Raw genomic sequence first — 23,982 nt, 5'->3', positions numbered from 1 at the left:
ACAATCATAAAAAACAGACACATTCTTCAGTAAAAAGGTCCCCGAACAACTGTCTGAAATGCCATAGACTGAGGCACCAATTCCTCCCGAAAGGGATTATACATGGAGTTTGAAATGCATAGCTCTTTCAACAGAACATTCATCAAAACTGGTCAAAAATTTTTTTAAAACACACTGACTTAACCCCTCTCCCTTAGCAAGGTGTCGCCCTCCCTCCCCCCTCACCTGTCTGTGCTTAAAGATTAGCTGGGTTTCGGTAGTTAACAGCTCCTCAGCTGTTGCCATGGAAACGTGAAATCTGACCCAGCCTGCTCTTATCTACTGTATTGCACTACGCAATGAAATCTACTGAATCATTTACAGTATGTCGGTGCATGCCTGAATCATTTTACAAATGTACATTTACATTGATTTCATGAAATTGTATATTTCATTTAGAATAACACCAAGTCAAGTTTCATCATATGACACTTACATTAACAGTGATTATGTGACACATGTTCAAAGTGGGTAACATAAAAAAGGTTTAAGTGCGGTCTTGTATTTTCTTTGGGTTTCCTTTATACCTTAAATCTTGAAGGTCTGCTTTTAGTATAGCGAACACAGTCCTGTTAGAAAACTGGTTCATCATGAAGTAACCCACTGGGCACACACGTCCGTTCAATGTCTAGTTTGGATTTACATTTGGTTGAGTTGTTAATTTCACGTTGAATTCACATTAGTTAACACCAAAATGTCACCATGTCATTGGATTTATTATAGGTTAAGAGAAAAAAGACAATGCCCTTACGCTGATGACTTCAAATCAGTCAGGGTCCAAACTTGGGCAACTGTTGAGGGTTAAAATAGCATAATACCTAAGGTGCAAAACATTTTCACTTAGGTTCCCCAAAAGGCTAGGGCTGGCTCTGACTGTATGTGTGGGGGTGGGTACGCAGACCCATGAGCCACTGAGGCCCCTCATGATGTGTTCATATCTTTTGTGGCCCCCACCCCCCCCATTAAAGATGCCCATCCCTGAACTAAAGAGTACAAATCTACACATTCATGGCTATATGATTAGCCATTCCCATTTAAAGTGACTCAATGAATCAATACAGTCTTCTTTCAAGACGTTCCAGGGTGGATGGGTTGCTTAGAAAAGTGGCTGAATTAACAGCCAACGTGTCTTCACTACCTCACCATGAGATGGGTCTGTCTCTTTCCGCGTTTAATGGGTCTTCAATCTAATTTTAAGAGAGCCAATTAGTTCAGCCCAAATGATTGTGTTTTCTCTGAGGACTAAAGCACTAATGAAACAGTGTGAGACGTCGCACACACACACACAAACACAACGTGGTGCACATACACACTTACACACTGCCACCATTTGCCTCTCGGACCTGTGACTTCTCACCCCCGTCCTGCTGCTCTGCTCTGCGCGTGTGTGTGTCCAAAACTGCTCCGAGTCTCACAACACAGCAGAATGATCTACTCTAATCACCTAGGCGGGTCACACTCATTGCTCACCAGGTGTCTGACAAGGATCTGAGCATTGTATTGATGAGCTACTTTCTTATCTGCTCCTCAGTCTCCTCATTAAGCTAAGCCTGAATTCCAGTATTGGGAGTCAGTGGGACTGAGCAATGCTGCTTGTATACCTGGCTTGTTATCATGCAGCGTGAGTGTGGATTTAGATGCAGGATATGTGCCACTGATGTACTTGTTCTGTACTGCAGGGATCCTGTGATGTAAAAAGTCATACGTTTAGACCAGGGCTGTCAAAGTTTAGAAATAGTCAGAGCTCTACCATATTTTAGCCATACTAGCTGTTGCCATAACAGTGGTCATAACTGTTGCCTAAAGTGTATGTAAAGCCAAAACGGCAGTTTTAAGTGGTGCCATAAGTGTCCATTCACGCCATGACCATTGCCTTAGCCCAAACCCATGCCCACGCCACAGCCACAACTGTTACCATAGCCATAATCAGTGCCATTTTCCATAAGCTTTAGCCAAGCATAATGTGTTGCATCATCCCCGGCCATAAACTTCAGCCAACCAGAACTGTAGCCATAACTGTCTGTGTTCCCTAGACATTCTGGCAGGCAGGCTACTGTAGTATCCTATGCTGGGCTGGGCCTGACCCCTAGGAGCTTGAGGAGAGGACTGCTGCTGTTCTGTAGCAGTGTTGAGGAGCTCTGACTGCACCAGGCCATTTCCTCCTCTGGGTAAACATCCTAAATCGGGGTGTAAACGGCGAGAGTGTGGAGGGGCAGGGAGGGTAGGGGGCCAGTCTGGGCTCCCTGTCCCCCTGGCTGTCTCCATCCCCGCCCCAGGTGCTACTCCTGTCCTGCAGGTAGGGGCCATCACATAGGCCTAGCTGCCACCTGTCTGACCCCTCACCTAGCTGTAGCCCGCAGGGAATGCTTTACTGATCCACCGCTACCTTCATACACACGCGTACGTGTTGCTGCACAGAGCAGCATGGCACTATATCCATGACTCATTATTATTATTTGTATTCCTTATTTTACCAGGTGAGTTGGCTGAGAATACATTCCCATTTACAACAACAACCTGGGGAAAGTTATTTAAAAAAAAAAAAAAAAAAAAAAAGAAAATTTACATAGTTAGCCTACAAAATGTATAAGCAAGCAAAAAATACAAACACTATAAAAAAAAAAGCATAGAATTATAAGAATCATTCTTCCTTAAAAAGGTCCTCACACAGCTGAACTGCCTCAGAGGCACCAGTTTCTCCAATTTCAGCCAACTCTGTAGACCATTCCACAAGCAAGGTGCAAAATAGCTAAAGGCAGATTTACCTAACTGTTGAGATCAAAGGGATCTCCAGAGTTAGCCTGAGACGGTGTCTGATATCTTGTATTTCTGTAGGTTAACAGAGAAGTGGTGTACGGTGGTAGTTTATGCAAAGGACTCTATAAACAAAAAATGTGCAACGCATCGATCTACAAGACTTCCAAGAGGATCAGCCTACTTTCTGATACAGTGATGTGTGCTGAAACTATCGCCCGTGATAAAGTGTAATGCAGTATGATAAACTGCGTCCAGTGGCTTCAGTACAGTGGCAGCTGCATTCTTATAGACGATATCGCCATAGTCTACGTCCGGAATGAATGTCGACGGAGTTATTTGTTTTCTGCTATTTAATGAAAGCAATGTCCTATTCCTATAAATAAAGCACCTTTTTATCTCTTAAGTAACTCATCAACATAGGCTTTCCCTCAAAAAGTATCATCAATCCAGATGCCTAGTCATTTATAAGCGGGTACACGATCAATGAGGTTACCATCCTCTGTATGTATGCATAAATCATCAGATAAATGTTTACGTGATTTGGAAAATAACATATGCTTGCATTAAGTAGGAGATTGTGGTATGCCAGGCATTGAGTAATTTAAGTACGAGAGAGAGAGAGCGGGTGAGAATATTAGTGGTGTGGAGAATTGACTTCTCCTAATTTTAAATCAGGAACTAGGATGTCTCAGAGTGGGGTCTGAAGAAGGGCAGGTCTGTGAGTGTGAGCAGGTACTGTGTGTGTGTGTGTGTGTGTGACAGCCAGGCAGGCTGATTAATGAGGGGGACTAGCTGAAGAATGAGGGCCTGTTAGAGGGAGACATGAGACCTGGGGGTCTGTTGGGTGGTGAAGGGCTCTGGCCCAATCCAGCCTTTCAGACAGAAACAAACGCGAGAGACCGGGGTGCAGCTCCAGCGACGATGAGGAGGATCAGGTTGGTAACGTGACACCCCGGGGGAAGTGTGTCTTTCTATGGAGACGTGGCCAAATGAGGCATGAAACATACACAGAATGGTTGAAATTCTGTGTGTTTACTGTTGCTATTTTAAATTGACATGATCTGTGTCTCTGTCTTACAGTGCTGACTCACGTTTTGAGGTCCCTTAAAAAATTCACACAACGTATGTGGATGGGCCTTAATTCTACAACTGCCTCCGTTTTGATTACTGCTGTAATTTGAAACAAGTTGTTTGCAAACCATTCAGGATACAGTGGAGTGGAGATAAAGCGGTGCTTTGAGTCATCCATACAGGCCCAGCTAGGCCTGTGTTACTGCATTCAGGCAAACCGTATACATTTTCCTGCTGTGTCCTATATTTCAGGGAGGAGGGACCCGGCAACAGTGACTGAGCAGCTTCTCATGGAGCAAACCATTTCAGCCAGGGTGAGTGGGAGGGGGGAGTCCTGTGTGCAGTAAAGCATGGGGGATAAGTCCGTTCCTAAAGTGTGCGCGGTTAAGCTCCCCAAGGCTCCTCCACGAGGGGTCTCTCCTTGTGAACTGTCCTCTCGCTGCCACAGTCTCCCTCCATTCACAGTGCTTGGGGACTGAGTTCACAACCACCTCCCCCTCTTTTTCTCTCCGTGGTGGGCTGTCCTCTCTTATTGCCATACATTGCTGTTCTGTCTGTGAGGGAGGTGATTAGAATACCGTGGTGTGAGCGAACGAGCGAGGCCTGGAGAGCTCAGTTAAAGAGAGGAGACATGGGGATAGCAGCCAGCCTGTGGAATGGAGAGCTTGTGGCGGTGTTCTGCCTCTCCCAAAGCCCATGCTGTTGGACGAGTTAGTGCTCTGGCCGTGGACTGCAGCTTCTTCTTTTGCTCTCAGCCCGCTCTGTGAGGCTGCTGCCTGGCACCTGCTTGTTCCTCGACTGACTGACTGCCGGTCTCCTCTACGTCACACACACATACACATATAGACCAACGCTAGGCCGAGCTTAGCTGAGCTGGGCTTCAGGTGCGTGGATCTCTTACTGGGTTGCTCCTATTTTCTCTTCTCTCACTTTCTCTCTTTACTTTTGGCTTGAGCTGGTTGTTTACCTTTAGGTTACAGTGTATGTGGTCTGTTGTTTTTTGTGTGTGTGTGTGTGTGTGTGTGTGTGTGTGTGTGTGTGTGTGTGTGTGTGTGTGTGTGTGTGTGTGTGTGTGTGTGTGTGTGTGTGTGTGTGTGTGTGTGTGTGTGTGTGTGTTTGTTTGTTTTCTGAATAATGAGTAGGGGGGGTGGGGTAAAGGGCCTCTTGCTATTTGTGTTTCGGAATGAGTGAGTAGGCAGCTACATGTTTTGCAGAGTGTCGTTGGAGGTGTGTGTTTTTAGTTTTTCTCAGCCAGCATTGAGCTTTAGGTGGGGAGAGAGGGATTTGTGAGACTTGCAAAGGTTGCTCCAATGTGTGTGTGTGTGTGTGTGTGTGTGTGTGTGTGTGTGTGTGTGTGTGTGTGTGTGTGTGTGTGTGGTGTGTCTTTAAACCCACCTTGGATTTAGCTTTTCTTTTTTTCCCCACTCCACAGCATGTTGAGTTTGTGCTCAGCTCTACCCCTGACCATGTGGTTTCAGGGGCCGTCACATGGGCTGCATTTTTGTCATGTAATTCAGATGTCTAAATGTTATTCAGTTAGCTCATACTAGCCTATGTATTACATACTTATGACTCATCCACCTAATTGATGGGTTCGTTGTTTAGCAACAAAACCGATGTGTGCAAAACAGACTGGTTGGCATAGATTATTGACATGTAAACTATATTTTGTCTCCAATGTTTATTGAAAACATAAATACATTTGCACAAATGAGCACTTGTTGTCTCATACATTGTTACAGTTGTTAGTTAGCTAGCTAGCGAATTTTAGCCATATTAGCATTGACGTGAAATCAGTCAAAACACCTCAAAACAAGACATGGTATCAAGAACAAGATGAAACTAGCTGAAACGAGTCACTTACGATGGCAGTTTTGTTGTCATTATTGGTAGCTATCTGGCCATCCAGAATCACAACAACTCAGTCTTCTGCCCCATTGAAGCATGCACATCGTTTCTCGTGACGTCCAGCTAACCTATCTATTATAGTGCTTTGTATTATAGTACTGGACTATTTTTGGGCTACATGGTGACTTACGTACAACATCGTCACACTGGCGATTATTGATTGCGAGATGGATTTTACGCTGTGAAGCTGAACTTGACAATGGCAAATTGTAATGCAAGGGGGAAATGATTTGGAAAGTGGCTTAGATTTCATTAGGGAGTGTTAAAACCAATTCGAATGAAAATGATAATTTAGGAGGAATATGGGAAGGACCTTTCAAGCTGTGTCCGCAAATTTTGAGGACACAGCTTGAAATGTGCTTATAGTCTATGAAGTTGTAGACCATGTTGACATGTCTTAAGAAAAATAATGAATAGTACACAGAGCCTGCATACCAGTCCAAAATTATTTTAATTTACTCACGTGAAGAACAAGGCATTATGTAGCCATTCAAAAGCAGCCTAGCCTAGTGTTTGTGAGAGAAAAAAACATATATGCGAGCTTAGTGGTTTGTGACAGGTGCCATCATGCCCTATGTTGTGTGACTGAGAGAACACTTCAGCTGTGGCCGTATGGGCAGACCAATACACAGACAGGAAGGGCTGTTTTGGGGTTATGACTAGATGGTATACAGCTATGGACAGAAGTCATTCTCTCGTTGTTATGGCAACAGATAGCTAGCGAGTTAAGTTAGTTAGCTAGCTAGAGTCCCTAGGCGATGACTACAAATATACTTTTAACTAACTGGTTTCCCCATTTAATATGTGATGACAGCTACTTTAGTGTTTATATGGATGTCCGGATTTTATTTCATGTAGCCAACACGAAAAATAACTAATATTTGTAACCATCTCGATGTCACCGTGATAGTCTACTAATGGGGAGAGCACGAACAGCAACAACACCGGGACACAGTGTCCCACGCTCTCGCTTGCCAAGCACTATTGTTTCACAACGGCTTTGGAAGTAGCTAGTAGCCACTATCAGGGGGTCACAGTAAGCACACATACAATGCATACAAGCATCAGTACTTTCAGAAAAAATAAACAGTGGTCCGTTTTATTAACTGAAACGGTGTAAAAAAAGAAAAATGTGTGTAAAACTAACAGTGAAATCCGACTTATCCTCTGGCTTCAAAACCAAAGTCAAAACCTTTGCGGTAGTTCAATGGTAAATTCGTCCGTAGCTGTATACCATCTATCTCAACCTTGGTTCAGAGTTTGTTTTGATATTTTAACCTGTGTGTCGTGATCGCGTTTGGTGTGGGGGGACAAAATAAATTTATGCAAGATGGCGCACGCGTGCAGCCGGTTTGGGTTCCGTGTTAAGGCCTGTTGTGGCGAAGGCAAGGGACAGTTAACAAAAACAAACAGTAGGCGATAGGTGGGTTTGGGGAAAGCAGACATGGAACCCAGTGGAAGAGAGAAAGGCCCATGGGAAATGATGCCGAGAGAGAAGTGGTGGCAAAGCCACAAACCTGGAAGTGCTAGAACATGGGATCATTACTGTTAACTGATAGTTTGAAAAGGGGTCACGTGACTCGTGACGTTGCTGGATGCAGGCCTCGCTCTGCTCTGTTGCCAGTGAATTAAGGATTCAGAAATCAGCGAAGCGTGGACAAATTCATTGTTTTATTGAAAGCGTATTGGCTAAATTAGCACTTAACAAAAATAGCTATCGGTTTTGAGTCAGGAAATATGCACTTTTTCACAGAAATATTTGTAATTATTTTATGTACAGTACCAGTCAAAAGTTTGGACACACCTACTCATTCCAAGGTTTTTCTTTATTTTTACTATTTTCTACATTGTAGAATAATAGTGAAGACATCAAAACTATGAAATAACACATATTGAATCATCTAGTAACCAAAACCGTGTTAAACAAATCTAAATATATTTTATATTTGAGATTCTTCAAAGTAGCCACCCTTTGCCTTGATGACAGCTTTGCACACGCTTGGCATTCTCTCAACCAGCTTCGTGAGGCAGTCATCTGGAATGCATTTCCATTAACAGGGGTGCCTTGTTAACTTCATTTGTGGAATTTCTTTCTTTCGAAATACATTTGTGCCAATCAGTTGTGTTGTGACAAGGTAGTGGTGGTATACAGAAGATTGCCCTATTTGGTAAAAGCCCATATTATGGCAAGAACAGCTCAAATAATTAAAGAGAAACGACAGTCCATCATTCCTTTAAGACATGAAGGTCAGTCAATACGGAAAATGTTGAGAACTTTGAAAGTTTCTTCAAGTGCAGTCGCAAAAACCATCAAGCACTATGATGAAACTGGCTCTCATGAGGACCGACCACAGGAAAGGAAGACCCAGAGTTACCTCTGCTGCAGAGGATGAGTTCATTAGAGTTAGCAGCCTCAGAAATTGCAGCCCAAATAAATGCTTCACAGTTCAAGTAATAGACACATCTCAACATCAACTGTTCAGAGGAGATTGTGTGAACAGCTAATCAAATGGCTTCCCAGACTATTTGCATTGCTCCCCTCCTCTTTTACGCTGCTGCTACTCTCTGTGTAATATCTATGCATAGTCACTTTAACTCTACCTACATGTACATATTACCTCAATTACCCCGACTAATCGGTGCCCCCGCACATTGACTCTGTACCGGTACCCTCTGTATATAGCCTAACTATTGTTATTTACTGCTGCTCTTTAATTATTTTGTTACTTTTATTTCTTATTTTTTACTTAACCAACAATGCAGTTTTAAGAAAAATAAGTGTTAAGGGCTTGTAAGTAAGCATTTCGCTGTAAGGTCTATTATACCTGTTATATTCGACAAATAACATTTGATTTGATTTGAATCAGACCTTCATGCAAAGAAACCACTAGTCAAGGACACAAATAAGAAAAAGACACCTCCTTGGGTCAAGAAACACGAGCAATGAACGTTAGACTGGTCCTTTGGTCTGATGAGTCCAAATTTGAGGTTTTTGGTTCCAACATCCGTGTCTTTGTGAGACGCAGAGTTGGTGAACTGATAATCTCCACATGTGAGGTTCCCACCGTGAAGCATGAGGAGGTGTGGGGGTGCTTTGCTGGTGACACTGTCTTTTATTTATTTAGAATTCAAGGCACACTTAGCCAGCATGTGTACCACAGCATTCTGCAGCAAAACACCATCCCATCTGGTTTAGGCTTAGTGGGACTATCATTTTGTTTTTCAACAGGACAATGACCCAACATACCTCCAGGCTGTGTAAGGGCCATTTGACCAAGAAGGAGAGTGATGGAGTGCTGCATCAGATGACCTGGCCTCCACAATCACCCGACCTCAACCGAATTGAGATGGTTTGGGTTGAGTTGGACCGCAGAGTGAAGGAAAAGCAGCCAACAAGTGCTCAGCATATGTGGGAACTCCATCAAGACTGTTGGAAAAGCATTCCAGGTGAAGCTGGTTCAGAAAATACCAAGAGTGTGCAAAGCTGTCATGAAAGCAAAGGGTGGCTACTAAAATATATTTTGATTTGTTTAACATTTTTTTGGTTACATGATTCCACATGTGTTATTTCATAGTTTTTATGTCTTAACTATTATTCTACAATGTAGATAATAGTAAAAAATTAAGAAAAACCCTTGAATGAGTATGTGTGTCCACATTTTTGACTGGTAACATAATTATTTTATGTAGCTGACTGCCACAGCAGCGGAGATTGGTAACAACTGCGCCTGTGCACTTGGAGGAATCCCTATTTAGTAACGGCACGTCACGCTCCTATTTTTTCAGCAGTGAAGTGAAGACAGCGGTAAACATTAGTTATACAAAGCAAACAACAACCTACAAATTTGTCTGTTGACAAGGGTGTCATCTAACCATATTAATTTTGAGCCTGAGTATTCGTACGAAGAATTTAGGCATATTGAGCTTCAGATGGTCACCGCTGTTCTAGCTGCTGCAGCAGCTGGGCCACAGCCACAACCCATCCCCAGGATCAACACAGACTGGTGATGCAGTTGTGGCAATGTCGCTCCAGTGCCGACAGATGAGGGAAGTTTTTGCTGCAGAGAATTCTAATACATGACTACACAGAAATGGAGGAACGTAATGATGATGAGAAACAGTTTGTTTTCTTTTGCGACCATGGGGATTTTGCGGCCCACACAAACTCCGGTGTCCTTGAAACATTTTCCCGTCTCTCAAAAAAGGAATTGGAGACACAAACCTGATTTTATGAAAGAAAGCGAGCAGAATGCGATAACACTTTCAATTTTATTCTATTCTGCAATGTAAGGTAAAAGTATTGTCTCTCCAACCCCCTTTTTCATAAATACATAAGGCAGATATGCTAACCTGTAGAGACCCTAGGCCTATATGTCTACATGATATGGTGCAATGGCAATAACACAAGAATGCCGGGACCTTCAAGGATCAGGTTAAATACCTTCGCATGTTCACTTTGTCTTTTCAAAAGTGCCTTTGTCAATGAAGCATTTGCTACACGCAGCTTCAGGAGTATTTACACTACCGGTCAAAAGTTTTAGAATACCTACTCATTGAAGGGTTTTTCTTTATTTTTTACTATTTTCTACATTGTAGAATAATAATGAAGACATTGAAACTATGAAATAACACATGGAATCATGTGGTAACCAAAAAAGTGTTAAACAAATCAAAATATATTTTACATTTGAGTTTCTTCAAATAGCTACCCTTTGCCTTGACAGATTTGTACACTCTTGGCATTCTGTCAACCAGCTTCACCTGGAATGCTTTTCCAACAGTCTTGAATTTCCCACATATGCTGAGCACTTGTTGGCTGTTTTTCCTTCACTCTGCGGTCCGACTCATCCCAAACCATCTCAACTGGGTTGAGGTAGGGTGATTGTGGAGGCCAGGTCATCTGATGCAGCACTCCATCACTCTCCTTGGTCAAATGGCCCTTACACAGCCTGAAGGTGTGTTGAGTCATTGACCTGTTGAAAAACAAATGATAGTCCCACTAAGACCAAACCAGATGGGATGGTGTATCGCTGCAGAATGCTGTGGTAGCTATGCTGGTTAAGTGTGCCTTGAATTCTAAAAATTACAGACGGTGTCACCAGCAATGCACCATCACACCACCTCCTCCATGCTTTACGGTGGGAAATACACATGTGGAGATCATCTGTTCACCCACACCGTGTCTCTCAAAGACACGGCAGTTGGAACCAAAAATCTCACATTTGGACTAATCAGACTGAAGGACAGATTTCCACCGGTCTAATGTCCATTGCTCGTGTTTCTTGGCCCAAGCAAGTCACTTCTTCTTATTGGTGTCCTTTAGTTGTGGTTTCTTGGCAGAAATTTGACCATGAAGGCCTGGTTCATGCAGTCTCCTCTGAACAGTTGACATGTGTCTGTTACTTGAACTCTGTGAAGCATTTATTTGGGCAGCAATTTGAGGCTGGTAACTCTAATGAACTCTAATGAACACTCTGCAGCAGAGGTAACTCTGGGTCTTCCTTTCCTGTGGCGGACCTCATGAGAGCCAGTTTCATCATAGTACTTGATAGTTTTTGCGACTGTACTTGAAGAAATTTTCAAAGTTCATGACATTTTCCATATTGAATGACCTTCATGTCTTAAAGTAATGATGGATTGTCATTTCCAGAGGTGGGCCAAGTCATTGTCTTACAAGTCACAAGTAAGTCTCAAGTCTTAGCACTCAAGTCCCAAGTCAAGACAGGCAAGTCCGAGTCAAGACCGTCAAGTATCAAGTCAAGACTCAAGTCCTAAACTTTGAGTTTCGAGTCCTAAACAAGTCATAATGTGCTCTTCACCAAATGTAATGCTATTTCATATTTTTAACAAGAGTAAGTTAGTATATTACATTTATGCAAATCATGAATGCTTTTAAAAATATCTATATATTTTTTTACTTTCCAAATAAATGTTATATTTCCGTGGAAATACATGGGTAGCCATGAGAAATACACCCCACCCCCATAGTGATCGAGGATCGCTATGGGGCGCAATCAGGCGATGTATGCTTGTACACAATCGCCCAACCTTACACACACACACACACACACACACTCTCTCTCTGTGTGGTTACAGTAGGCTAACGTATGTCAATGGTTTTAGGAACAGCAGTAACATCAGGCAGGATTTAGGCTACCAACTGCCTAGCCAGTTGTAGCTCAATCTTGGGTGCAGTGATCATGATCCCGCACTGACTGACTGTGTGGAGGCTCATTGATTTAACGTTACGTTAGCCTATGCTAGTAAAGTAATAAAATATATAGCTGTCGGCTATATTAGCCATGACTTACCGTTCTTTGTGCAGCTTCAAATGTCGAACAAAGTTGGAAATTGTTGCGCCTCTGTCTGTAATTTTCTTCCCGCATGTTTTGCAAGTTGCAATCCGTTTTTTGTTGATACAGCGTCATCTTTATATCCACATTTTTTTTGGGGGGGGTATCATCTTTCCAAGGGCTGCATCTGAATTCACCCGCCGACGTTCCTGTGGACTGCTACGCACAACTTTTTCTCAGCTGGCACAATTTGATTGGCTGCTGTCCGATTCAAACTGTAATCCGTTAAATGAAGAGTTGATGCGCTGCACACTTTTTTTTAATAGCAACATTTTTAATATTTGGGCTTGGGGAGGATATCAAGTCAGGTCGAGTCATAAAGCTCAAGTCCAAGTCAAGTCACGAGTCATTGGTGTTAAAGTCAAAGTCGAGTTGCAAGTCATCATATTTGTGACTCGAGTCCAAGTCATGTGACTCGAGTCCAACCCTCTGGTTGTTTCTCTTTGCTTATTTGATCTGTTCTTGCCATAATATGGACTAGGTATTTTACCAAATAGGGCTATCTTCGGTATACCCCCTTACCTTGTCACAACACAACTGATTGGTTCAAACGCATTAAGAAGGAAAGTAATTCCACGAATTAACTTTTAACAAGGCACACGTGTTAATAAAATACTTTCCTGGTGACTACCTCATGAAGCTGGTTGAGAGAATGCTAAGCGTGTGCAAAGCTGTCATCAAGGCGAAGGGTGGCTATTTGAAGAATCTCAAATAAAAAATATATTTTGATTTGTTTAACAGTGTTTTGGATACTTCATGATTCCTTATGTGTTATTTCATAGTTTTGATGTCTTCACTGTTATTCTACAATGTAGAAAATAGTAAAAAAGAAAGAAGGAAAAACCCTTGAATGAGTAGGTGTTCTAAAACTTTTGGCCGGTAGTGTACATCGTATTTACTATTTCAAATTGTTACGAACCATCTTCGTCTCATATCTTTTATCAGAAAACTGTACAATTTGGTGCCTTCTTCCCTTGCTTTCCTGTATAAAGTGCAGATAGGGACCGAACACCAGCTTGCTCTTGCTGCCAACTCTTTATCCACTTTGCGTAACTCACTTTACTTGCGATATGCCTAACCCTTATCAACTTTCGCACCAGCTCCTTGTCCGTCCAAATTTGTTTTGTCTGTGACCTTAAGGTCCTTATATGGGCATATTGTGAAGTTTCTACATCGCAGGGATTCCCACAAGTGCACATCTGAAGTTGTTACCCATCTCCGCTGCTGTGGCAGTCGGCTACAAAAAATAATTATATAAAATAATCGCAAATGTTTGACGTGGAAAAGTACACATTTCCTGACTCTAAACCCATAGTTAATTCTAAACCGATAGTTAATAGGTAATTCGGCCGAACACTTTCAATAAAACATCAAATTTGTCCACACTGAATTATTATTTCACTGGCAACGGAGCAGAGCGAGGCCTGCATCCAGCAACGTCATGAGTCACGTGACCAGTTTTTTTTTTTTTACAGCTGTTTCAGTACAGCACTACAGGGAGGGAGAGGGCAAACTAGTTTTAATGTATGGGATCACTTGGGAGTTTCTGGATTTTGGATACATTTATCCTTTAAGTGTGGTTAAAAATAATTATGCTAAATGGCTAGCTAGCCAGCAAGATAACTTTAGCTAAATTGCACCTTAGTATCAGATTATCAGGAATGTATAGGCCCACGTTATATAGGCCAACAAAGTCCTAACTGTCTGGATCTCACTTTTATGTTTTTATCTAAACATAATCACCCATTAATACCTTTTCGTAGATTGCTTAGCTATGTGTTTGTGTGTTCGTGCGTCCCAAGTCCAGTCTACATGGTTGCTCTCCATTGTGAAAATAATATGTTGTTGTAGCCTGTGTGGCTGTTTACATACAGAACAGTATATTTGCCTCGGCCCTCGCCTGTATTTGCCTGTTTTCAGTTCAGTCAGTGAGTTCAATATGGGATTGTGTTTATGAGAGAGCTAGGACTGTCAGTCTTCCTTTAGTAGAGACCCTGACCCTCCACCTCTGGGGTTAAACAGAGTAAACCTATGAAAAATGTAGTAATGGATTCCCAACAGCAATGTGTGATTTTGTTTTTGTTGAGATGAATAAGCAATTCAAGCATAGTACCAGAACACTGTTAGTCAAGCAGGACTGAATACTGGTCATTTTATGGCAGGCTGTTGTTAATAATTGGCACATTTGGATATATTTGGCTGTTTTCACTGCATAACATTTAGTTGTTCCTTTTCAGGTTTAGAAGAAGTGACAGCAAAATGCTAACTCCCAATCATACAATGAGGGGAAAAAAGTATTTGATCCCCTGCTGATTTTGTACGTTTGCCCACTGACAAAGAAATGATCAGTCTATAATTTTAATGGTAGGTTTATTTGAACAGTGAGAGACAAAATAACAACAAAAAAATCCAGAAAAACGCATGTCAGAAATGTTATAAATTGATTTGCATTTTAATGAGGGAAATAAGTATTTGACCCCCTCTCAATCAGAAAGATTTCTGGCTCCCAGGTGTCTTTTTATACAGGTAACGAGCTGAGATTAGGAGCACACTCTTAAAGGGAGTGCTCCTAATCTCAGCTTGTTACCTGTATAAAAGACACCTGTCCACAGAAGCAATGAATCAATCAGATTCCAAACTCTCCACCATGGCCAAGACCAAAGAGCTCTCCACAGATGTCAGGGACAAGATTGTCGACCTACACAAGGCTGGAATGGGCTACAAGACAATCTCCCTCGGCCTGGGGCTCCATGCAAGATCTCACCTCGTGGAGTTGCAATGATCATGAGAGCGGTGAGGAATCAGCCCAGAACTACACGGGTGGATCTTGTCAATGATCTCAAGGCAGCTGGGACCATAGTCACCAAGGAAACAATTGGTAACACACTACGCCGTGAAGGACTGAAATCCTGCAGCGCCCGCAAGGTCCCCCTGCTCAAGAAAGCACATATACATGCCCGTCTGAAGTTTGCCAATGAACATCTGAATGATTCAGAGGACAACTGGGTGAAAGTGTTGTGGTCAGATGAGACCAAAATGGAGCTCTTTGGCATCAACTCAACTGACCGTGTTTGGAGGAGGAGGAGGAATGCTGCCTATGACCCCAAGAACACCATCCCCACCGTCAAACATGGAGGTGGAAACATTATGCTTTGGGGGTGTTTTTCTGCTAAGGGGACAGGACAACTTCACCGCATCAAAGGGACGATGGACGGGGCCATGTACCGTCAAATCTTGAGTGAGAACCTCCTTCCCTCAGCCAGGGCATTAAAAATGGGTCGTGGATGGGTATTCTAGCATGACAGTGACCCAAAACACACGGCCAAGGCAACAAAGGAGTGGCTCAAGAAGAAGCACATTAAGGTCCTGGAGTGGCCTAGCCAGTCTCCAGACCATAATCCCATAGAAAATCTGTGGAGGGAGCTGAACGTTCGAGTTGCCAAACGTCAGCCTCGAAACCTTAATGACTTGGAGAAGATCTGCAAAGAGGAGTTGGAGAAAATCCCTCCTGAGATGTGTGCAAACCTGGTGGCCAACTACAAGAAACGTCTGACATCTGTGATTGCCAACAAGGGTGTTTCCACCAAGTACTAAGTCATGTTTTGCAGAGGGGTCAAATACTTATTTCCCTCATTAAAATGCAAATCAATTTATAACATTTTTGACATGCGTTTTTCTGGATTTTTGTTGTTGTTATTCTGTCTGTTCAAATAAACCTACCATTAAAATTATAAACGGATCATTTCTTTGTCAGTGGGCAAACGTACAAAATCAGCAGGGGATCAAATACTTTTTTCCCTCACTGTATAAGCTGGTTGCATAGCTAGCATACAGAAATCGGTGGTGGAAGTCAAAGTTGTTTTTTGGCTGGGGGGCAATGAGGATATTCGGGATCTTTCCCCCACACGTTTACATGTTTCCATGGCATTTCCATTGTTTGGGTCGAATTCCATTGACCTCTACCGCATCTATAGGTGAGCGAGACCAAGCTATGAGGCCTAGCCTAGTGCAGTGCAGTGTAAAGGTGTTGCTGACTGTCGTCCTTCAAGGACCAGCCTGAGCAACCCACCCACATTCCAAACCCGGACAGCAGCTATCACAGTCCCAGATAACTAGCCATGCTAGAGGGGACAGGAGCAAAGCTGAGCCTGAACAGAACTTTGCCCCAAACCACACATCTAGAATCAGAGAGAGAGGGAATGGTTTATTTTAAATTCGATAATAAGGTGACATTACATAGTATTAATGGCAGCTAATGCAGAATTATTTGACACAATTTACACTAGTCATAAATACACAATAGAGCTGGAACGGCTGAACCTGGCATGAATGTGAAAATGAAAGTGACATACATCACAGCTGATTCATGATTTGCCTCATGGGTGTTAGTCCTGGGTGATTTGTTTTCATAGTGATAATCATTATTTGTTTGTAGATCAGATCATTGACTGGCACTGCCATTCATTATTTACCTTGGCTGAGAGAGCATGCTGCTAATGGACTCAGTGAGTTGGATGCATGTAGGCACCGAAGCAGTACTGTAGGTAGGAACGCAGAACAGAGATACAGTACTGTAGGCAGGAACACTTCACATGGATACAGTACTGTATGCAAGAAGACAGATGTCTTCAAACCTTCTGCGCTGTGGCTAGTTAAATGAAGGTTAAATAAAAAAATGAGCTGCAGCGGACTGGGCTGATTCTAATATAGCTGCCTGCACATGAAATGCTAATTTCAGTGTAGATTTCTATAATATCTGGAAACCATTGTTATGTGGCTTCAATGCTCGGCTTCAGTGTAAAATGTTTTTAGCTGGCCTTAGGGCTTGTGTTGGAGAATCTGGTTCATTAAGTTGAGCAGACCATTGTGTGTGAGAACCAACCACAGTAAACATGTCGACCATTATTTAATGAGCACAACAGAATCATCTCATTGACCACTGGCACCAAACTCTCAGTGTTTGTATAAGTCTCATACATTAATATGGAAAGGCCCATCTAGGGCCTTTGCTCCCGAGTGGCGCCCCTGTCTAATGCACCAGAGGCGTCACTACAGACCCTGGTTCAATTCCAGGCTGTATCACAACCGGCCGTGATTGGGAGTCCCATAGGGCGGCACGTAATTGGCCCAGCATCGCCCGGGTCAGGGTTTGGCCGGGGTAGGCCGTCATTGTAAATAAGAATTTGTTCTGAACTGACTTGCCTAGTAAAATAAAAATTGTCCTAAAGGCAGGATGGACTGTAGGGCAATTTCAGAGGGTGAGATGTCAAGCTTTTGTCGCTGTTGACGCTATTGTTTGTGTGTGTGTGCATGCAGTGTTTGGCATGTGTCTAAGGTAGCTGCAGTCTTGTTTTGTCCTGTCTATGGTGTTGGTGTTTTGACTTCTGAGGTGTTTGTGTTGTTGTTTGCTGGACTGTTTATAAGGTATTACCTTTCCAGCCTGGGTTGAATTGTAAGGGGCTGCTATTTTGGCCTATGTTGGAGCCTCTGATTTGAGGTGAAATGCTGCAAATGAGGCTAGTGGGGATTAGGGCCGTCCTGCGCGCTGCACGGCTGCCCTGGGTTTCTGTGCTGTGACAATAGCGGCTTGTTTCGGTGCCTTTGGATCAAAGCTTGAGTGAGCTGGGAGAGGGTGGTGGTGGAGGGGACACGGGGGGGCGAGTCTTGGTCTGAGAGGTCCTGAATAACGCCAGTCACAGTGGCCCCCCGTCAGGAATGCAGCACACTGAACTATACACCAGAGCACTGGCTGCTGTTGACACTGGCCATACCAATGATGTGTGTATGTGCCAGGCTTGTGCTCAGTTCAGAAATGAATCATGTTCTCCTTTCTGATTTTGCCTTTGCTTAGCTCTATTCTGTTTCTTTTTATCCTATTAAACTCCCAGGTCTTGCCGATGACAAGCATACCCATAACATGATGCAGCCACCGCCATACTTGAAAATATGAAGAGTGGTACTCACGCTTTGTATTCAGGACAAAAAGTTAATTTCTTTGACACATTTTTTGCAGCTTTACTTTAGTGCAGTATTGCAAACAGAATGCATGTTTTGGAATATGTTTATTCTGTACAGGCTTCCTTCTTTTCACTCTGTTATTTAGGTTAGCTTTGTGGAGTAATTGCAATGTTGTTGATCCATCCTCAGTGGTTTCCTTCCTCTCCAGCAACTGAGTTAGGAAGGACACCTGTATCTTTTTAGTCACTTGGTGTATTGATACACAATCCAAAAATGTAATAAAAACTTAACCATGCTCAAAGGGATATTCAATGTCTGCTTTTTAAAAAATTGTAACCCTCTACCAATAGGTATTGTTTTTTTATTAGGATCCCCCTTTAGCTGTTGCAAAAGTAGCAGCTACTCTTCCTGGGGTCCACACAAAACATGAAACATAATACAGAATTACATAATATAGAACATCATTATAAAGAACAGCTCAAAGACAGAACTACATACATTTTAAAAAGGCACACGTAGCCTACACATCAATGTATACACACAAACTGTCTAGGTCAAATAGGGGAGAGGCGTTTTGCCGCGAGGTGTTGCTTTATCTGTTATTTGAAACCAGGTTTGCTGTTTATTTGAGCAATATGAGATGGAAGGAAGTTCCATGCAATAAGGGCTCTATATAATACTGTACGTTTTCTTGAATTTGTTCTGGATTTGGGGATTGTGAAAAGACCCCTGGTGGCATGTCTGTTGGGATAAGTGTGTGTGTCAGAACTGGGTGTAAGTTGACTATGCAAACAATTTTGGATTTTCAACACTTGACTAAGGCTTGACTAAGTATTTCCTAGCTGCACTGGACCACATGACTGGACAATAATCAAGATTAGACAAAACTAGAGCCTGCAGAACTTGCTTTTTGGAGTGTGGTGTCAAAAAAGCAGAGCATCTCTTTATTACGGCTAGACCTCTCCCCATCTTTGCAACCATTGAATCTATATGTTTTGACCATGACAGTTTACGATCTAAGGTAACGCCAAATAATTTAGTCTCCTCAACTTGTTCAACAGCCACACCATTCATTACCAGATTCACCTGAGGTCTAGCACTTAAGGAATGATTTGTACCAAATACAGTGCTCTTAGTTTTAGAGATGTTCAGGACCAGTTTATTACTGGCCACCCATTCCAAAACAGACTGCAACTCTTTGTTAAGGGTTTCAGTGACTTCTTTAGCTGTGGTTGCTGATGTTTATATGGTTGAATCATCAGCATACATGGACACACATGCATTGTTTAATGCCAGTGGCAGGTCATTGGTAAACATAGAAAAGAGTAGAGGGCCTAGAGAGCTGCCCTGCGGTACCCCACACTTGACAGGTTTTACATTAGAGACACTTCCATCAAAGAAAACCCTTTGAGTTATATTAGCTCTGATAGCTCTGAATCCACAATATGGCAGAGGTCGAAAAGCCACAGCACTTACGTTTTTTCACGTCAATAATATCAAAGGCTGCACTGAAATCTAACAGTACAGCTCCCACAATCTTCTTATTATAATTTTTTTTCAACCAATAATCAGTCATTTGTCAGTGCAGTACATGTTGAGTGCCCTTCTCTGTAAGCATGCTGAAAGTCTGTTGTTCATTTGTTTACAGAGAAATAGCATTGTATTTGGTCAAACAATTTTTTCCCAACCGTTTGCTAAGAGCTGGCAGCAAGCCTATAGGTCTGCTGTTAGAACCAGTAAAGGCTGCTTTACCACTCTTGGGTAGCGGAATTACTTTGGCTTCCCTCCAGGCCTGAGGACAAAGACTTTCCTCTAGGGTCAGATTAAAGATATGACCAATAGGAGTGACTTTAGAGTCAGATACCATCCTCAGTAGCTTTCCATCTAAGTTGTCAATGCCAGGAGGTTTGTCATTATTGATCGTTAACAATAATTTTTTCACCTCTCCCAAACTAACTTTACAAAATTCAAACTTGCACTACTTTTCTTTTCATTATTAGTTTTTTTATGCATGAATATTATTGCTCACTGTTTGTCGTGGCCATTTCCTGCCTAAGTTTGCCCGCTTTGCCAATGAAATAATCATTAAAATAATTGGCAATATCAAATGGTTTTGTGATGAATAAGCCATCTGATTCAATGAAAGATGGAGTTGAATTTGTCTTTCTGCCCATAATTGAATTTAAAGTACTCAAGTTTTTTTCCATAATTTTTTATATCATTGATCTTGGCTTCATAATGAAGTCTCTTCTCCTTTTTGTTGAGTTTAGTCACAATTTCTCAATTTGCAGTAAGTAAGACAGTCATATGTAAGCCAAAGACTGTTGACATCTAGTGGAAACCCTAGGAACTACATTCTGGGAGGACTTCCTTTTATATTCCCATTCCCAGCCATTGTAATCAGAGGTGAGCTGAAAAAAAGAAAAATTCTGGATGGACTGTCCTCGGGTTTTCGCCTGCCATATCAGTTTTGTTATACTCACAGACATTATTTTCTAAAGTTTTGGAAACTTTAGACTGTTTTCTATCCAATACTACCAATTATATGCATATCCTAGCTTCTGGGCCTGAGTAACAGGCAGTTTACTTTGGGCACCTCATTCATCCAAACTTCCGAATACTGCCCCCTAGCTCGAAGAAGTTAAAAGGTCCTTCACGTGTGATAGAGAGACACCACTGGCACTGTCCTCAACGGTACTCCCGTCGGCTTTGGTCTTTGTCATGGTAGCTAGCAACGTATGTTAGGCTGTTACTCCTCGCAGTTCCAGACCGGGCAGGTCACAGGGAAAATTGCCAACAACAAACAGCAGGGATCTAGACAGCCACAAACCCGGGACAATCCGCTGCCCCAGCCACAATGGCTAACCGCATCGCGGGCTGCGTTCAAGAACACCTCGCTAGCTTGATTTCGAGCTAGCTAGTAGCTAGGCTAGCTACGACACCAAATAGCTCCTCAGACCCGTCCTTGGTCGGCAGGATCACTGGAAAGATACAAGCAGTCCCAGCAACTGATGCCAACTGCGTTGCGGGATCCAACATAAGAAGAGGTTGGGATAATACTGTGAAACTGAAAATGACAATGCCCATTTAGTGTAAGATCTGTTTGAAACGACTGCCTGAAATGTCAGCCTGTTCTGGTTAGATGGAGTTTTGGCATCCCTGGTGCCATCACCAGGTGGTAAATTAGTTAATAGACCAATAAGGTGACACCTTCATTGCGAGGCATTGAAAAACGACCCTGGTCTTTGTGGTTGAATCTGTGTTTTGAAATTCACTGCTCGACTGAGGGACCAACCTTACAGATAATTGTGTGGGGTACAGAGATGAGGTAGTCATTTAAAAAATAATGTTAAACACTGTCATTGCTCACACAGTGAGTCCATGCAACAACTTATTATGTGACTTGTTAAGCACATTTTTACTCCTGAACTTATTTAGGCTTGCCATTACAAAGGGGTTGAATACTTATTGACCCAAGACATTTTGGCTTATAATTTTTATTAATTTGTAAACATTTCTAAAAACATTATCACTTTCAAATTATGTTTGTGTCACTGTAGGCCAGTGACACAAAATCTATTCCATTTTAATCTATTCCATTTTAACATTTTGAAAAAGTAAAGGGGTGTGAATACTTTCTGAAGGCACTGTATGTGAATATTCTATTTCATTAATCACTTAAATAATTTTCAATATTGGGAAAATACTACATTTCCCAGAATGCATTAGTTTAACCCTCAAGTTTACCCTACGGCCTTCAAAAAGAAGCCACACAAATGAAATGGTTGGTGGAAATATAATTGGCTATTTTAAGCACTAAGGTCAAAAGTTTCAAGATGGCGTCGGATAACACGGTTGCCCTGTTTCTAGCTCCTAGACAACATTGAAGTATTTAGTTTTTTTTAAGTGTCATTTCTTACATAAGCATTTTGCTGCATCCACTAACATCTGCTAAACTGTGTACGTGGCCAATAAACTTAGATTTGAAAAGTATATGAACATTGTTTCTAGAGAGAAGTGATTCAGTGAAACTCTAATGTTCTACGACTGAATGGAATTTCTTTTGAATTGCACTGATTTAAATTCTATTACCTGTCACTCAAATTCTACATCCTGTGGGGTGTGGTCCATTCCATTTGAATTTCAACTCATGAGTTGAATGGGAGTCAATTCGGAATTGAGCACAACCCTGGTGTGTGCGTGTACTGTACATATGTGTTGTATTTCCAATCTGTAGGACCGGTGTGATCCATGGTATGTTATGCAGGTTAGGTATGATCCATGGTATGTAATGTAGGTTAGGTATGATCCATGGTATGTAATGTAGGTTAGGTATGATCCATGGTATGTAATGTAGGTTAGGTATGATCCATGGTATGTAATGTAGGTTAGGTATGATCCATGGTATGTAATGTAGGTTAGGTATGATCCATACTTTCATGAGACTGATGTTTTAGAACTGTTCTTCTCAGTCAGACAGATGTGTAGAATTCCCTCACTGAAAGACACTTGCCTGTGTGTCCAGTTGCCATGGCTACAGCTAGTTACTGACAACACCTAATGCAGAGAGAGAGAGAGAGAGAGGTAGCGTCCTGCGGTGCTCTGCAAATCAACAACAGATCCTGTGGGGCCAGTGGGGAGGCAACCACACACAGCCATCTGACCACGTTGTCACAGCGGTCGACCAAAGGTTGACCAAACAGTGTCTGCAGCCTCATATACGTAGTACGTATATGGCTGCAGACAAACACAAACCATAGTTAATGTTGAACCACAATCAGACATCGCACTGTTCGTGGAGCATAAAGGAGGCCAAAGAGTCAACCAAGGGAAAAAACAATCACAGCTAAACAAAAATCAGCCATAACAGCACTTCGGGCTATATTTGGGCATTATGGAAACCCCTAATAAACTCCATGACTCTTTACCAACGCCAGTCAGTGTGACGTACAAATATGAGTTGACATTTTTTGTCTTTTTCATTAACAACAGCTGTGATGGATCACTGCGAATTCCAGCGCCACAAATCTGCACGGGACAGGCCTCTTTAATTTAACCAGTCTTAGTCTTTGATCTCTGGTGCTGTATGTCTCCCCTACAGTTACAGTACATGCCTGTGACCCTCAGCCAAGTAGCCAGCCTTAGAAATCCCCATCAAACCCCCCAGCACAGACCCACTACCGATAACCCTGCTTGGGTTAGGGCTGCAGGGCAAGGCCAGGGGGTGGATAAAATGAACACTGATTAAGACAGCGATAGGTGTGTGTGTGTGATCGGAGGGGTCCCATTCGCTTCAGATGCCTGACCTGGTTCTGACTCAGTCCTCTTCTCTCCCCAGGTGTGCTGAAGCTCAGAATGAGTGCTGTAGGGGAAAGGGCCCTGGACCCTGCCACGTCAGAGCCTCGTAAGAGGAAGGGCTCGCTATGCGACATCTCAGGCCAGAGGTAAGAACACAGTGCATTCACGTTAGTCACGCAGACCCTCTCATCCAGAACGAAGGACAATGATGATGAGGATGATCTTTGTCCTTCGAGCATAAATTATTTTCACTACTCTACATACTCAATATGAAGCATCCTCTCAGACGTATAGCCTAACTAGCTGCCAACAGATATGGTATTTTATATTTCTGCTAAATGACTTAAATGTAAATGTAATGTAAATGTATTTTATGTTAATCTGTGTTTGCATAGCCACCCTAGTCACAACACACAGTCACCGTGTCAATTGTCACCTTGCTTGACAACTCAAAACTGAATTCATACGGGTGTTCTGGCTATGGCCCAACCCATCGATTTCTGGGACTAATCAGATGGTGTAGAATGTATTTCCATTCTAGAAATCGTTAGGGAGATACTCAGATCCAGACTCATTGCAGAGAAGAAACTAACGTCTG

At 42.4% G+C, this 23,982-nt stretch overlaps 1 protein-coding gene across 2 annotated transcripts in view; it reads left to right on the top strand.

Annotated features, from left to right (window-relative positions):
* ncoa1 (nuclear receptor coactivator 1) overlaps positions 1–23,982 on the top strand; it is a 106,981-nt gene that overhangs the window by 26,523 nt on the left and 56,476 nt on the right. Inside the window, exons 1-2 of one of the 2 annotated variants that reach the window (XM_014144567.3) lie at positions 3,911–4,751; positions 23,425–23,530. In XM_014144567.3, coding sequence (XP_014000042.1) covers positions 23,442–23,530 — 89 coding nt within the window. In that variant the 5' untranslated portion in view covers positions 3,911–4,751; positions 23,425–23,441. Of the gene's footprint in view, positions 1–3,910; positions 4,752–23,424; positions 23,531–23,982 lie in introns of those variants that run through there. The other variant, XM_014144565.3, reaches the window with a different exon arrangement.

Source organism: Salmo salar, chromosome 15, assembly GCF_965601325.2.
Source record: "Salmo salar chromosome 15, fSalSal1, whole genome shotgun sequence".
In the NCBI taxonomy this organism is placed as follows: Eukaryota; Metazoa; Chordata; class Actinopteri; order Salmoniformes; family Salmonidae; genus Salmo; species Salmo salar.
Note: the sequence above shows the minus strand (reverse complement) of the source record. Positions and strands in the feature narration are given on the sequence as shown.